Raw genomic sequence first — 22877 nt, 5'->3', positions numbered from 1 at the left:
CGAAAAAGGAGATAACACAAGTTAAAAAAAATAAGGAAGTCTGGTTCAGAGAAAGTTGGTCTTTCTTTTCTTTCTGAATTGCCGCATGGCCAATTGATTTAAAACATCTGCCAGCTATAGATTGAGTGTCCCAGAACAATTTCCTAGCAGTTGGCTTTGCTGCTGGGCTCCGAGGTATTTCTTTAAACAACCTGGAGGAAGGTTAGTCACCAATTTATTAAAAATTGATTTTGAGAGAGGAGGTGGGAGCTTCAAAAGAGGTTTGAAATGTGTCTCAAAGGTTTTAGACAATGTCCCCTGGAATAAAAAGCCCGTAATTCACCCTAAGCCCCAGCAGGGAAAGGAAAGAAATCTCTTCCTCCCTCCCAACTGAGCTCAGAGTTTCTCCTAGCTGGGGAGGGGAGGAAGATATTGCCTGAGCAGAGGTGGCCTTCTTTTGTGAGTTCTTTTGTCTATCTGGCACCGAAGGAAAATATTATTAGATGGAGCACAGTGGATGGGTTATTTTTTAGGAAATCAGCTATGTGGTAAATTAGTCATCATTTTTGTATCTGTGTCAGAGTTGAGTTCACCTCTCCAGAACCCAACTCTCCACTGTAGATCTTCATTTCATTCTCCATGGCTGGAGTTGTTCTGGTACCCCATGAATATCTTAGGCAGGTTAAAGGATATCTCTACATTTAAAAGATTGTTGAGAATAAAACCCAAAATAAAGTGATGAGGGGAGCATCCTTTAATGTTTGAATCAGTTAAGGCAAGAATTAGCGAGTAACCTTTAATTGTTGAATCAATTAGGGGAGTACTCTTTAATGTTTGAATCAATTAGGGGAACAACCTTTAATATTTAATATTAAATAATTCATGTTATAATTAATGAATATTCAAACTACTATGCTTTCTGAGTACCATATCTGTTTCTCCGCAGACAGTCCCTGAGGAATTACAGAATGGCAGAGGCTTTGGTTATGTGGTGGCCTTCCGGCCACATGGCAAAATGATCTGGATGCTGACGGTGCTGGCTTCGGCTGACGCTTCCAGATATGTATTCAGGAATGAAAGTGTGCGCCCGTTCTCTCCCTTTGAGGTTAAAGTGGGTGTCTTTAACAACAAAGGAGAGGGCCCTTTCAGCCCCACCACGCTGGTGTATTCTGCTGAAGAGGGTAGGGGTCATGCTACCTTGATATTTCTTCAACTCTCAAGTGGTGTTCCTTTCGTAGAGTATAAAAATGTTATAAAACAGAAGCATATACAAGAATACTATAAAAGCATTGATTTACTCTCTGACACACACACACACACACACACACACACTTAAGAACACAGCAACTCTGGCTATGTGTGTACACCCCAGGATTCCTGAATATGAGAGTTTGAGGGGGGTTAGCCAGTTTGAGGCTTACCTGGGGTATACAGTTAAACCCGTCTCCCAAACAAAAACCTTAAATACGACTCTATCATATATGGAAACATAGGGCTCTCCATCAGCTGATTGCTTTAAGGACCAACCAAGCTTACAAGTTTTCTGTGTTATCTTCAGATCATATTTTCTATGTCTGTATCTATCTATTGATACATAATGCGATGTCTATCTAGTGATACATAATACCATGTACCTATCAGTTATCATTATTTTTAGGAATCATATTTCATGATTTTCAGTAAATAATCAGATTGAATGTTTCATTTTCTCTTATCATTTATGTTTTTAAGCCATTTGCCCTAACTCTGACTTCTTAGGAGAGGGGACCATGACGCAGCTTGGTTGTATGTATGCACTGTCACGATGGTCAAGGGTCCTCACTATTATGACTTCTCTGGAGAAGCAAAGAGAGATCTCAGTGTCCTATTTCCTGAAGTGTGCAATGGAGAGGAGTACACAAGTTAGCATTAAATTGTACCAGATGAATGCTTTATTTTTTAAAAGGAGTTTAATTATAGTATGTTGTAAGGAGTAATCATCAGAGAATGAGGATGTCGTTCTTTTATAAAAGTTGTAGGTCCCTGGAACAGAAGAACTTTTAAATGTATCAAATAGTTATATGCTGATTTGAGTTGAATTGTGTCTTAAAAAGTACAGAGCTGACCAGGGAAATATTTTGTCAATGTTTTTATTTAAGTTATGGCTGAACTAGGTTTTTCTGCAAGGTACAGTATTGAAATAAGAGTTGCATATACAAATGATGTATAAGTCTTGGAAAAGTCTGGCAAAAAATCATTAAAATCTGAGAAACTCTTGGTTCAGTCTACCATTTGCATCCAAGGGTACTGAGCCCCAGAAATTATAGATTATTTGTCTAGGATTTTAAAGATTACCTTTTAAAACTAAGCCGCTATGCAGCTTCCTTGAATCGTAATCAATTCAGTTAACTGCTCTTGTTTCTTTCTCTCTTGTTTTCATAATCGAGCAACTGGGACTATTACTTAATTTAATTAAGAAAGATCTACTTGAAAGAATTGCTGACCATGAGAACATATTGCTAAACTTGATCTGGGGTCACTTTAGTTCCACTTGCCTGCAGGGTAGACGTTTGTAAGACTTTAGAAGTGCTTCTTTCCTAAGCATGACCCTCCACATAGTAATTGCTTATTTTTTGGTGGGGGGGAAATGCTGAGTGTCTCACAGGTATTAAGGACAGCTCTATGACCATGGCTTCTATTTACCTTTTATCCCCATTTCTAGAAGCGTGTTCTGATGTTACTGACTGAGTGGTAACATTCTGAATTCATTTGCAGAACCCACCAAGCCACCAGCCAGTATCTTTGCCAGGAGTCTTTCTGCCACAGATATCGAAGTTTTCTGGGCCTCCCCCATGGGGAAGAATAGAGGGCGGATTCAAGGCTATGAGGTAAGCTAGAGATATGTACATTTTACCTGTGTCTCTTGGTGAGACCTCTAAGACATTCTCACTGGTGGGAGAAGACCCACACCACCCTACACAGGTATCTGTTCTAGAGGCCTAGTTTTACCACGTCATTAATAGAAGCACTAAAGAATCTACTGGAGACTGCCCTTTATCCATATTTATGCCCTAATGTGTCTGTATATGTGTGTGCATTTATAAACCTAAAAATTCACAATATAATTGGCAAAATGAGCTTAAAGATGACATGTTCATAAGGATAGAGAAATGGCTCCTGAAGTCAAAAGTGCTCATGCCTCCTGCAGTGGATCCAACTTCCATTTCCATTATCCTTGTTGGGTAACTGACAACTGCCTATAAGTCAAGCTGCAAGGGATTTGATGCACTCTTCTGGCCTCTGTAGATACCTGTATTCACACATACATACATACATACATACACAGACACAGACACACGCACAATTTTTTTTTAAAAATAAAATCTTTAAAAAGAATTGCTTTTTGTCTTACATACCCAGAATCACCTGGACTCAAACAAAAGTTGTGGAAAATATAAGAAGTAGCCATTGATGATCTACCAGACTGCCCATGTCAGTAGAAAAGAAAAAGGAAAAGGAGATTTTCTTACTGTGGCTAATTTTACAGATCATGTGAATCTCTTTGTTCTAAAAGTTCTGTCTGTGAATTAATACAGAAATGTAACTCCATCATAAGGACTTGCATAAAAATATTATTACCTGATGACATTGGAAATATCCCCAGGAGAATATGATTTCCATGGTCATTCTTTTTTATTTTCTCAGGTAAAATATTGGAGACATGATGACAAGGAAGAAAATGCTAGAAAAATACGAACAGTTGGAAATCAGACATCTACAAAAATCAGCAACTTGAAAGGGAGTGCACTGTATCACTTAGCTGTCAAGGCATATAACTCAGCTGGGACAGGACCCTCCAGTGCGACAGTCAATGTCACGACCAGAAAGCCACGTAAGGACAAAGTTGCTCAGAAATATTTTGGGAATTCATCAAACATACTCCAAGTTCATTACCTATCCCCACCTCCCAGGGATCATTTGCATACTAATTGGTATCATTATATGGATTCAAATGCACCTTAGCATTTTAACTGAACCTTTCAGAATACCATGCCAAATTCATTGCTCCAAAGGACAGAAAGATAAATGTTTTTCTCCTCACTAGGAAGGACTACTTCTTTTAGCTATAAATGGTAGGCGACCAACTGAATCTTTTTCCATTTGCAATGCTGTATCTCGTCAGATTTCAGTGACCTTGAAGACACATATTAGTGCAATCGCCCATTAAATTGCCTCTACTCTAGAATTCTAGTAAGGAGACATTCCTCAGAATCCATTGAGATTTAATAATCTGTGACTTCGTCTATCTTAATTTTTTTTATAGCACCAAGCCAACCCCCTGGAAACATCATATGGAATTCATCGGACTCCAAAATTATCCTGAACTGGGATCAAGTGAAGGCCCTGGATAATGAGTCAGAAGTAAAAGGATACAAAGTGGGTAATTTCTTTTTGCAAGGACACCTAATCCTGCTATTAGCAGGAAGGGATTCTGGCTGGCAGCAGGTGCTTCATTTCCTCATTCTTCCCTGATGTCACTGCTCTGGCCTTTTCAGGAATCTCTACCCTAAAGTATATCTGTCTAAATTTTGTATGTGCTCTGTGCTAGCTTTTCGGGGTTTAGACAATCATCTGGATGAGACCGTTTTTTATTTATCTAACAAATAACCGAGATAATCAGCTTGGAAAAGAAAAGAAAGGTTTAATTTGGTTCACAGTTGCGATTTCAGTCCATGGTTGGTTAACCATTGCTTTTGCACCTCTGGCAAAGCAATATATCATAGCAGGGAGGTGTGCTATATGGTGACCAGGAACAAAATGAGAGAGAAAAAGACTGAAATTCCATTCTGCAGTCACAAAGTCCACTCCTTGAAAGTTCCATCATCTACCAGTAACACTTCAGGCTGGAGACCAAGCCCTTACCCTCTAGATCCCTCTGGGGAACACATAAGAAAGCTACAATTCCGTGTAAACTTTAGCTTTATACAGCCTAGATTAGAAATGGTTAAAGACCCTGTTACTGGGAGGCTACAAAGTCCCAACAAAGCAGCCCTTTACCTTCTGCTTTTGGCAGCGAGACTTTTGTGTGTGTGTGTGTGTGTGTGTGTGTGTGTGTGTGTGTGTTTAATCAACAATACTAACTGTCTAATGTCATTTTCATTCCTGTTCTTGTTTCTAAAAGTAGCTTTCTTTGTAAGAAAATAAGCTGAAAATGTTGTTTGTCAGACCATGTAAATGCTGGCCTATCTTTAAAGAGAAAATGAATGCACACATACACCAAAAAGATGGTGATTCTTCTAGTGGAGCTGGGCTTTCAAAATTCTCTGATCTCCCTGACACAGAACTGAACTCATGACCTCTATAAGAGCAGTTTATAACTCTTGAAGGCTAAGCAATCTCTCTAGCCTTTGACTAGATTTAGACCTCCCATTGTAACCTAAAGTTGGGCTAAAACGGTTAGGTTTCAGTTTTATAATTTTACAATCTTCTTTTGGCTTAAATGAAGAGTTCTGTAGTGAGAACCTGATATAGATCATACATATGTGACTTTCTCACCTGGCATGACTTTGCAAAAGATGGAGTGTGGCCAGAGATCACCCACCCAATGATTCTCTCCCCATCGGGAACTTGGACTTTCTTCCAATGTGGACATCTCAAGGTAGCTGGACTTCTGATGGGACCTTTAGCTTCAGTGAGTGAGAAAGTGAAAATGATGTGTTCTTTTTAAAGCTGAGGATGAAAGTAGCTACTGTAAGGCCAGTTCAAAGGGGCAAGGGCAGGAACACATGTGCAAGCAATGAAGGCTGATGTGTGCAAGGAGTAGCAGGGTTGGGGGTGTCCAAATGTGTAGACCAGGTTACACATTGAGCAGACCATGACCAGGGTTCTGGTCCCAACTTCTGTGAGGAGTGAAGGAAGAAACTGCAGGTGTTTAGCTAGAAGAAGAACAATGTTCTCAGAAGCATAATGCTTCAGCTATCTAGAGACTTGAAATGATGAGTAGAATTCTTCTCCATTTTATGACTCCTGAAATGTTGACTTCCAAGCTCTTCACCTTGAGAAAATTTCAAAAGCATAGTCTTGGTTTTATAAACTTCCTTAAGTAATAAAAAGAACAGTAGGGTTCATGAAAGTGGACTTGCAAGTTTTTGAGAAAAGTCATTTTTTTTCCTTTTAAAGGATTATTGAAAAATCACTAGCGGTTAAGAGCATGTCCACATAGCCATGGTGACAACAGTTTATGAAAAGCTTTACACAAAGTCACGCATCCTGAGTCGAGACGGGCAGCAAAATGCTCTTAACTTGAATGCCACATTGAATTTCCTTCTCTGCATCTCTGTAAAAAGTGGTGTAGCAAACACCTGCTTGCTTCCAGCAGTGGAGAAGACACCATTTTCCTTTGAGCCAAGTCCATCCATTCTTGGACAGCTTTGACTTCTGTAAAGTACAACTGAGCCAAAATTTGACTCCTCAGAAGAGAACTTTTGTTTTTCATATATGATTTAGGGAAACTGTTTTTATTTCTGTAGAAAGAGAATGAAGTCTGGGAATGAATTAAAACTAGGACATTTAGTTCTCTGTCTGATTCAAATATCAGGTCAGCTGAGGAGGTCATATTGTATGGCATTAGGCATGTTATTTGTAGCTTTTGGAGTTAAGCTGTGAGAATATAGAGTAGCCCCTCTGTGACAGGAAGGTACATGTGGGAGGCATCACCCATAGGTGGAGTCAGCTGTGCACAATGCTCTGGATACTTGTCGTGACTGTAAAAGAAAAACAGGGTGGCAAGGTAAAATCTTGACACTTTCCAATGAAAAAACACTTTCTGAGTCCTTGATTTCCAACTCAACATCTCCCTTTTAAGGATGCAGCTAGAGAGACTGGACTCCCTGTACTTCTGTTGGATCCCACAGCATCTCACCGTGACTAGCTAGCTATACATACTGAGTGTTCCACATGCGTGTGAATGTTTAAGGCTATAAATGTATAACTGCTCCCTTCCTTGATATCACAGATTGAAGCCACACTTAGAGCTGGGGTTATAGAAGGAAAATGTGGATCTCTTAGCTCTGGGAGAGATGATCTTTGACAGGGAACTTGTCACATTGCAAAAGGCTCTGCTTAAGCCGGGCGGTGGTGGCGCACGCCTTTAATCCCAGCACTCGGGAGGCAGGGGCAGGCGGATCTCTGAGTTCGAGGCCAGCCTGGTCTACAAGAGCTAGTTCCAGGACAGACTCTAGAAACTACAGGAAAACCCTGTCTCGAAAAACAAAACAAAACAAAAAAAGGCTCTGCTTATACCATAGTTACACTTTAAATTCTCCTTCCTTCCTCTATACTGAAGTTTTTTATAGTAATGGTTTTTATATTGTGATTTTTGTTGTGTGGGTCCATTCAACTCCTGTTTAGGTAGGGTAGTCTCAATAATAAATGGACTTTAGAATATTGGAGGCCCAGGGTACCTTGTAAGTTACTTATGACATCAGTGTATTTGAGATGGCACAGTAAAGATACTGCTGATATGACTGATTCATTATTAGGAGGAAGGTCTTTATTGTGAATAAGAGAGAGAAACTATCCAGAAGCGTCTAGAAGAGTCCAGAGAGGAGGAAACAGATTAGACATGGCCAGGTCTAGGGAAAGGGGAGAGCAGCAGAGAATAGTGAAGACAGCAAGATATCAGGAGATAGAGACTAGAGCACAGTGAAGGAGAGAAGAGGGAGAATAGCAAGAGAGCAAGAGGATAGCAAGAGACAGAACAGTGGTTCTCATCCTTCCAGTCCCTCATGTTGTGATGACCCCACCATAAAAGTACTTCATTGTTACTTCATAACTGTAACCTTTTGCTACTGTTATAAATCATAATGGAAATGTCTAGCATACAGGATAGCAGATGTGTGATCCCTGTGGGGTTGTAGCCCACAGGCTGAGAACCACTGAGACAGAGAGACTGTGTGAAGTGGACAAGTCATGAGGACTATAATGAGGGTGAGTAACTGGGGGCAGCCAAGGTCCTGGATGCTAGCATGGACTTTGAAATCTGTAACAGGCATTTGTGATACTGAGGAAGCCTGGAGGCCAGTGTGGGCTTTGATATGCTGACAGGTGCCACACGTAGCCATTTGCCCCTTCTATCATAGGTAAAGACAATGACTACTTTTTGGCAGATGGGAACCAGTTTCAAAAGTTCCTGAGGAATTTTGGCTTTTATCTGACTGCCAGAAATCTTTCTGTAGTCAAGTTTGACCTCATTTATGGATATATAAAGATCCTGAGACCGAAAATCAGATTTAAAGGAATAATATCTGCTCTCGGGCAGGCAAAATAAACTACCCACGCAAATAAGTGAATCAAGCTGACTGAGCCCATTCAACAAACACTCTAGAAATTTGTCCAAGATTCTTAACAATCTTACCTTCAATAAACCCTTAAAGAAAAAATTTCTAGAATCTAGTGTCTATTAACCCTAAGTTTAAAGGCACAGAAAAGTGCTAAAATAATATCTCTGGAAGATCCAAACCTGAGATCTAAACATATCAGTGTATGATCTGATTCTGGCCCTTGGCTGCATGTTTTTTTTTTTGCTTGGCAGGAATCAGCAAACAAAGCAGCTGAAAGATAAAGCGTGACAAAGAAAAAGGTATGAGGGTGAGAGGAGCAGAAGAGCCAGGGAGCAAACAGGAAAGATGTGCCATTTTATATAAAGGCCAAGGGAAGTCACTTCAGCAGTTATATCTCATCTGGGCTTTGAATGAAAGTAGGAAACGAGGCAGGCAGCTCTCTGGGAAAATATGTAGACAGAAGGCACGAGGGTACAGAGGTGGACATATACCAACTTAACAGAATAGGAAATATTAGTGATGATAGCAACAGATTTTGTGACTGTCCAGAAGAGGTGGGCCTTTTTAGCTCCAGGTGTTTCCAATGAGAAGTATAGACCAGCATCTGTGTCTGTGTGTGCGCTACTATAAGAGAATAACTGAGCCTTCCTAGTTTATGATAAATGGAAAAACTATTTGTGGAGGCTGGAAATTTCAACACCAGAGTGTTGGCTAACAAGGACAGTCTTCTTTCTCTGTAATTATGCAACAAAAGGCAAGAGACTGAGACACACTAAAAGGGAGCAGGATTCCTACAACAGCACCAGTCCCACCATGAGGGTGGAACTCTCATAGCCCAGGCACATCTTAACTTGTTGTGAGGAGCTGTGGGCCTGCTTTTTGTCCTGTCTGGCTCCCACTTGGCTAGCTTTACCCGAAATAACAACACACAAACTGTATTCATTTAAACACTGCCTGGCCCATTAGTTTCAGCCTCTTATTAGCTAATTCTCACATCTTTCTTTAACCCATATTTAGTAATGTGTGTAGCACCACAAGGTGGTGTCTTACCGGGAAAGATTCAGCATGTCTGGCCTGGTGGCTGGTTTCATGGTGACTGTCTCACAGAGGAGAGGCATGGCATCTGCCTGAGGCATCTTCCTCACTTCCTTCTTCCTGTTCTGTCTACTCCATCCACCTAAGGGCTGGCCTATTAAATGGGCCAAGGCAGTTTCTTTATTAATTAACCAATGAGAGTCCTCCATCATTAACTGAGTCAAATCACTTCTTAAATGTTCCTTTTTTTGAGACAGTGTCCAACTCTGTAGCCATAGATGATCTGGAATTCACTATGTAGCTAAGCTGGCCTAAATACACAGTAATCCTCCTGCCTCAGCATCTTTAGTAAAAGGATTGTAAATGTAAGTCACCATGTTCCACGTTTTTCAATTGTTACAGTAGCAATTAACTTTTAGCAGGAACTTTAGAGAAGATAAACATCCAAACCATGGCAGACATGATGGCCATATCTTTCAATAATAACTGTAAACCTTCATGCATAATTTCTTAGTTCATTAAGGTTGGCATTAAAAAAAAATAATACATTCCAGCAGCATAGAATCCTCAGGCTGCAAGCTCTCTGACTTTATTTTTTACATTTTATTTACTTATGTGTGTGTTTGCATGTGTATCTATGTGTACACACATGCACACACATGCGCTTGTACCTCCATGTATACAGCAGGTATGTGCAGGTAGAGGACAACTTCCAGTAGTTAGTTTTCTTCTTTCACCATGTGGATCTGGAGATCTGATCAAGGTCATCAGGCTTGGTGGCAGGATCCTTTACCTGCTGGGCCATTTGTTTCCCTCCCTCCCCCCTTTTAAGTTCATTGTCTAATCCCCTTATTTTGCACATATGAAGACGGAGACAAGGAAGGGAAAGCAAATTGACCTAGAAGTGGGAGCTAAATTGTTATGAATAATCAGGCTCTGGAGTTTGACTACTTAGGTTTAAACATGGGGTCAACACTTACTTGTCATGGGCCTATAGGCAATAGTCTACTATCTCCAGGTCATAGGTTGCCATCTTTGAGGTCAAAAAATAGTAATTAAGCATATCTAGGGAGATGATCTATGTAAGCCTTTAGAAGAGAGGTGTTAAGACATTGGAGAAATAAAAGCAGTCGCTGTTTGCTGTTGTTATCATTATTCCCAAGAATCCTCTCTTACTGCCCGCCTGTATTATATCAGATACAAGCACAGCCTTCACGTCAGTCAGCTGCACCAAGGGTTTGGTGTAAATAAACCAGCAAACCTTCTGCTTGCCTTTATTTAGGTGACATTACAGTCTCCACTATCACAAGATTGATAAGCGGGGTTGATTTAGAAAAAAAGAAAAAAAAATGGAAAAGAAAAAAGTAGGCTGTTTTTTCTTGGAAATGTTTCTTTTGGATTTATACTTGAAACTGGTTGGATTCTCTGAGACCTTGCAAGGACCAGAAATAAATCACAGAAGCAATTTGTTCCTCTGAGCCAGATGTGACCTTGCATCCCATCAGCCAGCCCATTCTCCTGAAGGGCTGGGATGAGAAGCAGTGGCTGAGGATTTATTGGCGCTTGGTCATTAGCGAAGGGATGCCAAGCCTGGTAGAGCTGAGGCTTCAGAGTGGGAAACAGGAGGGCTTGTGAATCTTCCCACCCTAAGGAAATTGTGTTTTCCAGCTTGTATTAAAGGGCTATAAATTAAGGTGATAAAATGCCAAAGAACAAATGGGATCTAAACTATGTTAAGGAAATCTTGTGAATTTTACTTATGTTTGATTCTGTCTCGTAATAGAAGACTGACCATTCATCTCTGATCTCAGTAGATCAATATTTATAGGGCTCTTAAAGAAAACCTTAAAGTCCGATGGTTCTCAGACTGGGATCCTTGGTCTAACAGCATTGGTGTAGGTAAGAGAACTTACTAGAGAGACAAACATTCGGTTCTCAGCCACTAGAAACTCCAGGGATGGGCTGAGCAAATGACACTTTAAATATCTTGCCTGGTGACTATGAGGCAGAGCAAAATTGCTTCCCACCCTCCTACTTCTGCTAAGAAGAACAGATTTAGAGCACCAATAAGTGTCCCAGAGCATCCAAGGCCTAGGACCACTGGTGTTCTCCAGCTCCATCTGTTTTATCCTGTGGGAAGCTGGAGAAGGTAAGCTATTTTGCTTTCTGACTGCGCGGCTTGGGAATCAGGTTCCCATCATTTCCTCTCCACAGTGTAAGAGGACCTGGGCCTCAGTGTCCTCACCTGTGAAAAGGCATAATAATACCTGCATTGTGGGATTGTGGTAAAAATGACAAGCCACCTAGAAGAGTCAGAAGCTACAAGGTAGCTGTCCTCATGGTTGTTGCTGGGCACAAAATGGCAGGTGTACTTTTTTTTATTCCTTTGTGTTTTGTTCCCTACTGGGTGGAGGTCCATCAGAGACCCAGTTGAGTGTTTTTCAGGAAACCTAGTCAGCCACCTCATCAGATAAATTACAGCCCAAACTCAGCAAAGAGGCCCAGGAAGGAAAGCAAAGGTGCACGAGTGAACCTGTTCAGACCCACGGAGTTTCAGATTGTCACTGATTGCCTCTTCTGCGCCATCCCTACAAAGGGTCCCAGTGGGAGGCAAAGTGGAGAGCTCACTGCCCTTGCCATTCAGAAATCATCTATGTGTGTAGAAATGTCGCCTTTCAAGAAATTTCTTGATAATAACAAACTTCTGGGTATCTCTTGTGCTTGGAGCTCCTGCTGCGTGCACTCATCTTGTTTCCTTAAAGCCTGCATAGATATACTTTATTTTCTCCAACATAATATTTTTATTGATAATTTGGGAATTTCCCATTATGCATCCCAATCACACTCACTTCCCAGGCCTCCCAGGGCCACCCCTCCCTCTCTTAACACCTCCTTTCTCCCAACAAAGAAAAAGAAGAAGAAGAAAAAATAAACAAGTCTAATTTGTGTTTTCTATGTACTCATTGGACCATGCTTAATGTGTCTTTTGAACCCAGTCTTCACTGTATTTAGTCTTTATAAAATTTTGAAAAGTGGGTGTTATTTCCCCCATTTTACAGTGGAAGGAAGAGAAGAACAGTGAAGTGACGGTAATGACCCATGGCCACACAGATCCGAATCTATTCTGATGCTAAGGCTCCTGGTGTATCACTAACTCTGCATCCTATTCGGACTTCTACATTTCAGTGTATGTTAGTTTACCAAACTGAAAGAATAGCCATTCATGCTGCTCTTGTTTCCCACTTGAAATATCCTCTCAACACTTCTCTCCATGACATAATAGCAACAGACATGACCCTCACCACAAATGAGCCTCCTCTGCTGTAAGCAGGCTGTCAGGTCCCTTCCATCACCTTGCATTTAGCTGGTACCCAGAGATAGAAAAGAGCAAACACCACATCTTGAGCATCAGTTAGAACAGCAGATGACACCCACTCTTTCTATATCTGCAGGTCTTGTACAGATGGAACAGGCAAAGCAGCACGTCCGTCATTGAAACAAACAAAACATCAGTGGAGCTTTCTTTACCTTTTGATGAAGATTACATCATAGAGATCAAGCCATTCAGCGATGGAGGAGACGGCAGCAGCAGTGAGCAAATCCGAATCCCAAAGATATCAAGTAAGAACGCTCTTCTCACCCTTTCCCCCTGCCTGTTGTGGCATTCTCCCAGATGACCCAAGACTTCAAGAAATTGAAAAGGAACGAGTCATAATTAAGATAAATGACAGGAGCCTCTTTCCTCCATCACTAATATTTTCTGATTGCAAGAAATGTCATACAAAAAAAAAGAAAAAGAAAGAAAGAAAAAGAAAAAATCTTTGTCCAGTTTTCATGGATTTAGTCAGTGACCAACCAACATAGTATATGAAAACTTTCCCACACAAGGCACAGAGGGCTGTTTAATTTTGATCCATTGGCTTACTGAACAATGCAGTTAAGAAGAATAGGCAAAAAGGTTTGATGATGTCATTGTTGTTCTTTTAGACAGGGTCTCACTATGTAGCATGACTGGTCTGGAACTTGCTATGCAGAACAGACTGGCCTTGAACTCACTGAATTTCTTGTGACTCTGCCTCCCTTATGCTGGGATGAAGGGAATTAAATATGTACAACTCTATCTCCAGCCAAAATGTTCTTCATAAGGCTGTGGTATTTTATCCCTACTGAACCTGTGTAATTGAGTCTTGAGTTGGAAATGTTTTTAAGTTAACATGATATATTTTGATTGAGTATATGAAATCTACATGCAAAACACATATGGCTATATATAGTTAATTGTCTCCATTTAAAATGTTGTTAAATAGTATGTGAAAGTAGCCTTTTTGAGGAAATGCATTCTGTTAAGTTTTAAATCATGTTTATAAATAGCTCAACAGCATACTAATTTTGTTGTATAATTTTATTTATTTTAATAAAAGCCAAAATTCACAGAGTAAAAAAAAATCAGAATAATGATTGGCAGCAGCTGTTGAGTGGCGAAATGGCAGTTTAATGAATATTTGTGCACTATTTAGTGTGATTTTAAAAACATCTAGACGGGCGGTGGTGGCGCACGCCTTTAATCCCAGCACTCGGGAGGCAGAGGCAGGCGGATCTCTGAGTTCGAGGCCAGACCTGATCTACAAGAGCTAGTTCCAGGACAGGCTCTAGAAACTCCAGGGAAACCCTGTCTCGAAAAAACCGAAAAAAAAAAAAAACCCATATAGAAAGAGTGATTCTGGTTATACAGCATCTGAAAATATTTGCTGCCAATGGACGCCACTGGTTTTGTCTTTGTTTTGGCAGGCAGAGTTTTAAAAAGTAGCCCTGATTGGCCTGGGGCTAGGTATGTAGAGGAAGCTGTTCTCCAACTTGTAGGAATCCTTCTGTTTCTGCTTCTTAAGTGCCAGGATTAGAGTAACCATAAATACCTGAATCGTATTCTTTAGTTTATCTGGTCCCTTTGTTTATGGAGTGTTTTATAATGATAAGGAAAAGATTAGATAAGCATTCAAGTTGCCATTAGATATCTAGGTACATAATTTTCTGGTCTTTGGAATTGAGGCCTGGATATTAGAGGATCAATGCAGGCTGGAATTAAACTTCCAAACTATCACTGGACAGAAGACATTTTAAACCATGGATGATGTCCTTAACACTGAGATCCTAATTTTAGTGCTGGAGTAAGTCTCTGCTAGGTGTCTATCATTCTATTTTTCAGAGGATGAGAAGGCTATTATGTCTTATAAACAGCAAAGTAGTCATGAAACAATTTTAATGGCTTCTGTAAAATTTCTCAGTTCAGAATAGTAAACAGCTCCCAGGTCACTTCACCTGTTCTCTGAATTGCCTTTCATTTAGGAAGGATTCAAAAAGTACTTGTCTTTTTCAAGAATGGGGTACAGTGGGAAACTGAGGCCAAAAGCGATGCCCCAGAGATGAAGTTCATACTTACACACACACACACACACACACACACACACACACACACACGAGTAGCCTTGGCTGACCTGGAACTAGCTATATAGATGAACTAGCTATTGCCAAAAAAGGGCTCTAATGTCCCCTGAAAGGGAGCCAGCCATACAGTGAGCTATGAAAGTAATTTTCAGGCTACAACAACACACAACTGTGATTTACCTCACGCTGCTTAAATCTTACCGCAAACTTCTTATCAAAGATCTTCCTTTTGCTCACTGGTGCTCCTTAGTCCTGTTCACGACAGGAACATATATAGTGCATGAATAGTGAAGGATTGAGTGTTAGCAGAGAATGTCTTCCCTTAAGAGACTTCGTTTCTGTCAATTGGAGAGATCAGACTGCCTTAAAGAAACCCAGACTGACAACAGAAAAGCTTTTATTATGAAAAAAAAATGTACAACCCATATGAAAAAGTTTGTCTAAAATATGATTATTTTGTCTGAGCAAAAGAAATATATTTAGACAAACATGGTTTCGACTCCCAATCCAGCCATTCACTTAGCTAGCAATCTTAGACAAGTTAGTTACCTCATCTCCTGGGATCCCAGTCTTTTCAACTGACGAATGAAACACTGACAATATCTGGTCCACAGAAGGGCTTGAAAAGCTGAGTGTCACATTGTCTGTGAAGCACAAAGGTGGGGATCAAAAGGGAGTATCAGTTTTGTGCTGTTCCATCAGGGGCATATTGACCTGTATCAGACATATTGCTAGTAATATTGAAGTATTTACCACTTTGGATATGGATATCATCAATTTATAAAAAAAAAAAAATCTTAGAAGAGTCTGCAGACTATTCCCTAGCCTGCTCCCAGCCCACAGATAGATCATCATGAACTGATGTGAATGGATCATTGAGAGGGAATCATGTAGGCAGGGCTGGAAGGAAAGCTCTGTCAGTAAAATGCTTGCCTCACAAGATGGAAGATTTGAATATGAACTTTATCCCGTGTTTAAAAAGCAAGTTAGATATAGCCATAGACCCTTGTAATGCTAGCACTAGGGATGCAGAGATAGGAAGATCCATCTCTTAATGACTTCCAGTCCAGTAAGAGACCTGGCCTTGAGAAAGCAAGGTGGATGGCATCCTTCTAAAAAGTTGACAGTGTTCCCTCACCTCCATATGTATACTTATGTGTATGCACACATACTAGATCATACAAGTGTTTCTTACACTCATGATAAAAATAAAATAAACAGCTAGATGATGGACGAACATACAGTATGGTTCTATAGAACCCAGCTAGTCATACTGTTTCGGTGAAGCCGTGTAGCATCTCTTTCCTTTGTATACAGGATGAGACCCTTTTAAATGAATTTGTTCTCTCTTTGCAGATTCCTATGCAAGAGGATCTGGGGCTTCTACCTCCAATGCATGTACACTGTCAGCCATCAGTACAATAATGATCTCTCTCACAGCGAGGTCTAGTTTATGACAAAAGTTATCTAAAGGACTTGCTATTTATAATATAAGCAACATTTAGCTAGTTGTTTTGAAGACACCCAGTACTAAGTAATATTGTTGTTCAAGTACATCTTATTACTGGAAAAAATGTTCTTTGCTTCGTTAGGAATGGCGTTATACAGTACTTCCTCAAAGCAAATCTAGCTTTGTCTGAAGTTTCTTTGGAAACTCTGCAATGCACTGAAGACATCTGTAATACGATGTTACCAAAGCAGTTTACATATGTCCTTATATGCATATTTTTTATTATATATTTAGTGTTTTATAGAATTTTTTAAAGTTAACATATAATGTAGATATTGGTTTTTTCCTCTGCTGTAAAATGCTCTGGGCAACACAACCACACAATTATGATTTGAGACGATTTCCTTTAAGGACAGAGTTTGGCACTCATCTCAGTAAATGAATTACAAATTACTTGTACAGTTTTACAAGGATCTGGTGGCAAAACAGCTGGAGAGTGGATCTGAAACTCAAGGCTGCTGTATATAAATTACCCCTTGAATGGTTAATGTGTTGAATTGAGTCCCTTTGACAGATGTGATATGTTTTCCCACCTTGTGAATTTTGCTGTTCAACATGACTTGAGATGGTTTCAGGAACTGCAAATCTCAAAAGCTAAACTTCCCAGCCCAAGAGGCACCTTGTGAAATCCTCCCATCCCTGTACTTAGCATTGTCTGGTAAGGTTTTATTTGAGCATCGTCTTTGTAGTAGCATTATCTTAGACATTGAATTGGAAGTTGCATATCCTGTAGTAACATAGACAAAAAGTTACTATAATCAAACAAGTCTTTCATGGCATAAAAGGTAATTTTACTCTTTAGACATATCTGTTTTGAATGTAAATTTTTTAATAAGTAATCTGTCAATGAATTTATAATTTCAAATTTTCTTATAGATAACATGTGTAACTGTAATGATAGGACCCTTCTTTTGAATGACAATAACATATGTAATTTGAAAATATTTCCTATTTCAGCAAAGAGCTGCTGCAAAGAATTTTACATATGAGTCTATACACTATCAGTAGTACAGATGTATTGTATCTTGATGTCGCTCCTATTTGCAGTAGCTAGTCTGGTTGCTTTATATGCTTTACATAAATCTTAAAATCATACAATGAAAGATGGCAATATCGACAAAACCTTATTCTTATGAGAAGAACTCTTTGTTACAGTGGGGATGTTTTGTAAGCTGACAAGGGTGGAATACAGAAGGCAATGAGATTTTCTATGAAGCTTTTCACATTCAAACACACAGCCACCTTTTGCTTCTTTTTTGGAGAGCTCACGATTGTCTGTAATTTGTCACTTTGCTTACACATAACATAGATTTTCAGCCTTCGAATTATATTCATCCAATAATGTCATCGTGAGGATTCCATTGGTGTGAAAATTAGGATGGTAACAGGAAAATATTGTCAGTATTTCATCTGTTTTCTTTTCTTAGATTGATATGCTTTACTTCTATGTTAAAACATGATTTTAAAAAATCACATGCAAAAAATCAACATAATAATAAAATGAATGAAAAAAAAACCTGATACCCCCAGGTAGTACCCAACCCCAGTGTAAATGATATCTACCAGTGATCTAGCATATGTAATCTTTTTTAAAGGTATTGTTAATAAATATTCTGTCATTTGTAAAGATATCTGCCTTCTGGGAGCATTATTCCTGCCTGCCTTTCAGGGAATTTGTTAGCTTACCCTTGTGCTAGTCACAGCTTGGGACCATAGGGGCACTCAAAAGTATCTAGCTCTGACCCAAAGCTAGGTGACCCAATTCCAAAGGTGACTTGACAACCCTGAAGACAGCATTTCAAATCCTCCTTGGAAGCAAAGAGAATCAAAACCATGTAAATCTTGAAACTGAGACTAGAATATTTTTTCCTTGGCTAGCCAAGATTTTGTATATTTGATCTAAGAGTATCTGTTGTTTCCCTGCCCAAAATCTTAAAATCTCTATATAAAGTTAAGCACGTACGGCCCTTCTTAGGCTAAATCCCTTACCCCTATACCCAGTCACACCCAGCCCTTCTTGGTCCCTTAACACTGCTTGCTTTTGGTCTCACCTCTGTGCCTTTTGGTCTCATGGCTGTTCCTCCATGAAACGTTCCCCACACTCTCTCACCCTGTCCTGGGGCACTTCCAACACTCCAGCTCATCTGTGAGACCTTCCCTCATGCCTGTTCTTGTGATGTCCTTCCTGTGAATTTGCTGCAGCCCTTCATTTGGTATTTCATAGGATACTACTTTTGGAAATCTCTTGTACTGTTACCTTGCATTTGAACCTAACTCCTGTATTGTTACTGACTTTTCCTTGTATGTATGCCTTGACTTCCCAACTAGATTGTAAGCTCCTTGAGAGCAGGGACATTGGTCTTCTCTTCCATGTACTCTCCATAGTGCCTAGCACAGTGCCTTGCAATAAATACTCATTGATGAATTGATTGAAGGGGTCTTTGAAGTAGCATTTTGCATCAGTTGTCGGCCTGTGTGCTATATAGCAAACCATGCAGGAAGGACTGTGTCACTACTTTGGCGATGCTCTGGAAAGTGCCAGTGGCTTCTAGTGTTATGCTTTGATGAACTCTTTTCATCTCTCAGCTTTATCATCTGACAGTGATGCCCTGAGTTAGCAGAAACCAACTGGACTGAAGAGTTTGGCAAGCGCCACCTTCACCAAAACTTGTCCGATTTGTTAGGGTTTCCCTGGTTATTGTGGGTAGGGGCCACTGTTTGAAAGCAACAAAAACGAGTGTCCTAACTGAACCAAACAGAAAGGAACTAGTTAACATCTCACAGGGTCGTCACAGGAGTCCAGGAAATACCAGAGACCCAAACCTTGATGAGTGGAAGCACCAGGCTATTCTCAGGAGTATAGAAACCTTGCCAGGTCCTTTTGGTGTACGGTTTAAAAGATAAATCAATTGTGTTTCTGGGTTTGATGTCCTTCTGCTCAGTGTACTCCTCACTTCTTCAGGGAGTGTCTGATCAATGTGGAGCACAAGCACTGATCATCCTGCTCACACCAAGCCTTCACTCCCAGGGACAGTGTATTAACCCATGAGTGGAATGATGTCTCTAGAAGATGAAAGAATGGGTACTGGGAGGCTCTAATCAACAGACTTTCTATGTCTAGCCAACCAAGGGAAATGAGCCCCAGCCTTACAATCAGGTGGGGTCTGCCCCTCTTTGAGGGCTATTCTCAAGGGAAGAACACTATGAATATTTGTTTTCTTTAATCTTTTCATGTTCTTTTGAATGTCACTCACCTATGATTTCACTGTATGACAAAAAAAAAAAAGATATTCTGCCCTGACAGGTAATTGGATCCCATCAGGTTAACTGGTTTTTACTGCGATAACAAGCCCTCTGTACAAAGCAGTACCTTTCTGTGGGGCTGGAAGAGTAGGCAATGAACTTTGATTCTCAGGTAAGAACTGAATTCTTCCAGCCAAAAACGTAGGCGCTACCATGAGCTTTTATGACTGTGGCTATTTTTACATCTAGTAGACTATTGAAATCCTGATTAACCTGTTCCAAACTTTTTTTTACCTTCCCTGCTTTGCTACCAGTACACTCAAGGAACATTACCTATATAAGCAGCCCATAATTAACTACTAAATGTCATAGGATTGTGGGATTTATGCAATATTAACTAGCAGGTGACTTTTTTATTGTACTAGACTGTCACCCTCCTACCTTTATTTCACATCCACCTTCAAGACTTGACTGTATTTCCTGTTTATAAATGAGTACTGGGGGGGTTCTCACTGAGAATGCGGTCAACCATAGTGACTTACTTGAAATATGGCTCTTAAAATTAAGTATTTCTAGTCAAACTGGGGACATACAAGCATTATTCTATCACACAACACCTGCCCCTAGGGTCTCACAAGGGCAGCCTAAGCCAAAGGCTAATGATATGGATTCTCACAGTTTCGGGTACATTCTGACAAATTCTTACTTTGGACCATCTGTAGGATGTTCTAGATACACAACTCTCCAAACATTAGTGATTTTTTTATAAATTAGTTATTGCAGGAGCTTATCAAAATCTATAAGATCTAATCATCTTACTGCAATAAAAAGAATATAAACTAATACTAAATATCAATATCAATGTTTGTAGAAAATAAGGTAGGCAGTAGTTCCTCATTCAGATGCCCAATTTTTCCACAAAATCACCTTCAGTTTCTCCATAGTGTTCTGAACTGTCCTCCCCTCCTCCCTGCTCAGAGCACATGATCAGTACCTGTTTCTGACAGCCATCCCTCTGCAGCTGGGATTTAAATCATTTCATTTGTCAACAGAGGGGCATTATCTGTTGCTATTCCATGTGGCTCCCAAGCCTCTGTCACATTATGATCACTCTGTGCAAGGCAGGCTGCCCGGTGTGTGAGCAGACCCCCTTTGACCCTTGTGCTAAATGGACCATGCAGATTAAATGTCCAAATTCCACAATTCAAGTGTAAATGTGCAATACTCAGGAGAGTTCACAGTTCAAACAAAATTGGCCTCTGTTCTTTATCCTCATGGTTATGGTCAGATAGAGATTAACAGAGTTATAATAAAACTGGTCACACAGACAAAAGCCTTAAAAAAAGAAAGAAAGGTCAACCACATGATAGATCTGAAAGTCTAGAAACTGTAAGGCTGAGGTATTTAATATGGATGTGATTAAACATGACAGCCCCTGTGTCTGTCAACTGGATTTGCTTTATACATTCTTTCCACGTTTAGGAATAACACAAATTGTGTGTGAATGTAAATATGCCTTAGGATTTTAGTGAAAAACTTCATATGATATTTAATCCTTGTTGTTTGTTGTTTGAGTAGGTATCTCTACTTAACCCTGGTTGTTCTGGTACTCACTATGTAGAACACGTTGACCTGGTACTCACAGAGATCCACCTGTCTCTGCCTGTCAGGTGCTGGGATTAAAGACATGTACCATCATACCCAGCCAATACTTAATTGTTATGACTCTCAGAATGTTCTTCATGCTACGAGTTTCTACCATTTTCATTAATGAAATGGATGCAAATAGGATGACCTGGAGCCCAAGGTAACATAGGCCATTATAAAGCCAGGATTAGAACTGAACTCTTGATTCAGTACATTTCACTCCATAGTGGTTTAACCTCACTTTATGCAACTGTGACTAAAATGCCTCAGACAGATTGAAGGGAGGAAATATTTATTTTGGCTCTTAATGGAGGTGGAAAATGTGCTGCCTTCCTCATCACAGACAGGGAACAAAGAGAAGGAGAGATTGGGCACCACACAGAACCTTTAGAGGCATACTCCCCCGCCCAGTGACCCACTCCTTTCAACTAAATTTACCACCTCCAAAAATAGTGCCACCAATTAGGAGCCAGGAATTCAACACATGAGGCACACTGGGAAAGGCTTCATATTAAAATAATATACCTAGTCATAGGAATTTATTAAGAAAGACAAGCTACGCCAGAACCTAGACCCCTAAATTCAGCTAGAGGACAGTGCAGGACACTAAGTCAACCAAGAGGGAGATACTGAGTTGAGAGGAAACCATATCTGAGGTGAGGATTTGTAATGAGTTGTTCTGAATAAGGCCAGGTGCAAAAGAATACCACTATTCAAAGAAGATGGAGAAAATAAGGTCCATGAAGTGGGGCAAGTTATATTCAACAGAGAACTATTAACTACTCTCTGCACACCAGGCAATAATGTAGGCACAGAAGGAATGTGAGTGGAAAATCCCAGGAACCTGAAAGAGTATGTTGTGACCAAAGGGATGTATTTGGTGTGAATAACAGTCAGCCATGCTAGTGGTGTGTAGTAGTCTCCATGTAGATCATTCTGGTGATTGTTTGGGCTTCTACTTATCATTCCATATTTTTGCACACAAGAAGTGAGGCTGAGAGATTTAAAAATGTACCATGTGCATCAGAGCCAAGACCAGGAATTCAGATGTTTCTGGCATAGGTCTAGGGCCCCTTCCAAACACTAGATTTCTATAGCCTTGTATAGAAGAAAGATACATAAATGACTGAGAGATGGACAGACAGGTGAGAGAGATAATAGACAGAAAGGAAGACAGGCAGACAAGTGATAGATTAATGTCCTAATAACAAGAAGGAAAGGAAGCAAGTAGATAATAAATAGGCGATAGATAGATGATAGATGGTATATAGATTATAGATTTATAGACAGATGATAGATCGATAGATAGATAGATAGATAGATAGATAGATGATATATTAGTATCTAAAAAGCAGCAGGAAGATAAGGTATTAAATAGTGAGCCTTTATGAGGATGAGGTTATGTGTTGGTGTGTTGGTTTTGAAATTGACCAGAGCTGGGATAAGTTCCTAAATACACAAAATTCCTGCAGATTTTGTTGTAGTGAGGAGCTGTGGGCAGGCCTCTGATGATTTCATTGGTTAATTAATAAAGAAACTGCTTGGCCTGATAGGTTAGAACATAGGTGGGTGGAGTAGACAGAACAGAATGCTGGGAAGAGGGAAGTGAGGCAGATGCCTTTGGCAATCACCATGCCTCTCCTCTCTGAACCAGATGCGATGAAGCTCCGGCCCAAGACGGACATATGTTAGAATCTTCC

At 40.0% G+C, this 22877-nt stretch overlaps 1 protein-coding gene across 1 annotated transcript in view; it reads left to right on the top strand.

Annotated features, from left to right (window-relative positions):
• Cntn4 (contactin 4) overlaps window positions 1–16234 on the top strand; it is a 353211-nt gene extending 336977 nt beyond the window's left edge. The window contains exons 16-21 of the mRNA XM_038319285.1: window positions 926–1160; window positions 2734–2846; window positions 3664–3850; window positions 4283–4395; window positions 12788–12956; window positions 16134–16234. Coding sequence (XP_038175213.1) covers window positions 926–1160; window positions 2734–2846; window positions 3664–3850; window positions 4283–4395; window positions 12788–12956; window positions 16134–16234 — 918 coding nt within the window. The remainder of the gene's footprint in view (window positions 1–925; window positions 1161–2733; window positions 2847–3663; window positions 3851–4282; window positions 4396–12787; window positions 12957–16133) is intronic.
• Window positions 16235–22877: the final 6643 nt, after the last annotated feature.

This window comes from Arvicola amphibius, chromosome 2 (assembly GCF_903992535.2).
Source record: "Arvicola amphibius chromosome 2, mArvAmp1.2, whole genome shotgun sequence".
Taxonomy (NCBI): domain Eukaryota; kingdom Metazoa; phylum Chordata; class Mammalia; order Rodentia; family Cricetidae; genus Arvicola; species Arvicola amphibius.
The sequence above is the reverse complement of the archived record's forward strand: the minus strand, read 5'-3'. Positions and strand labels throughout refer to the sequence as shown.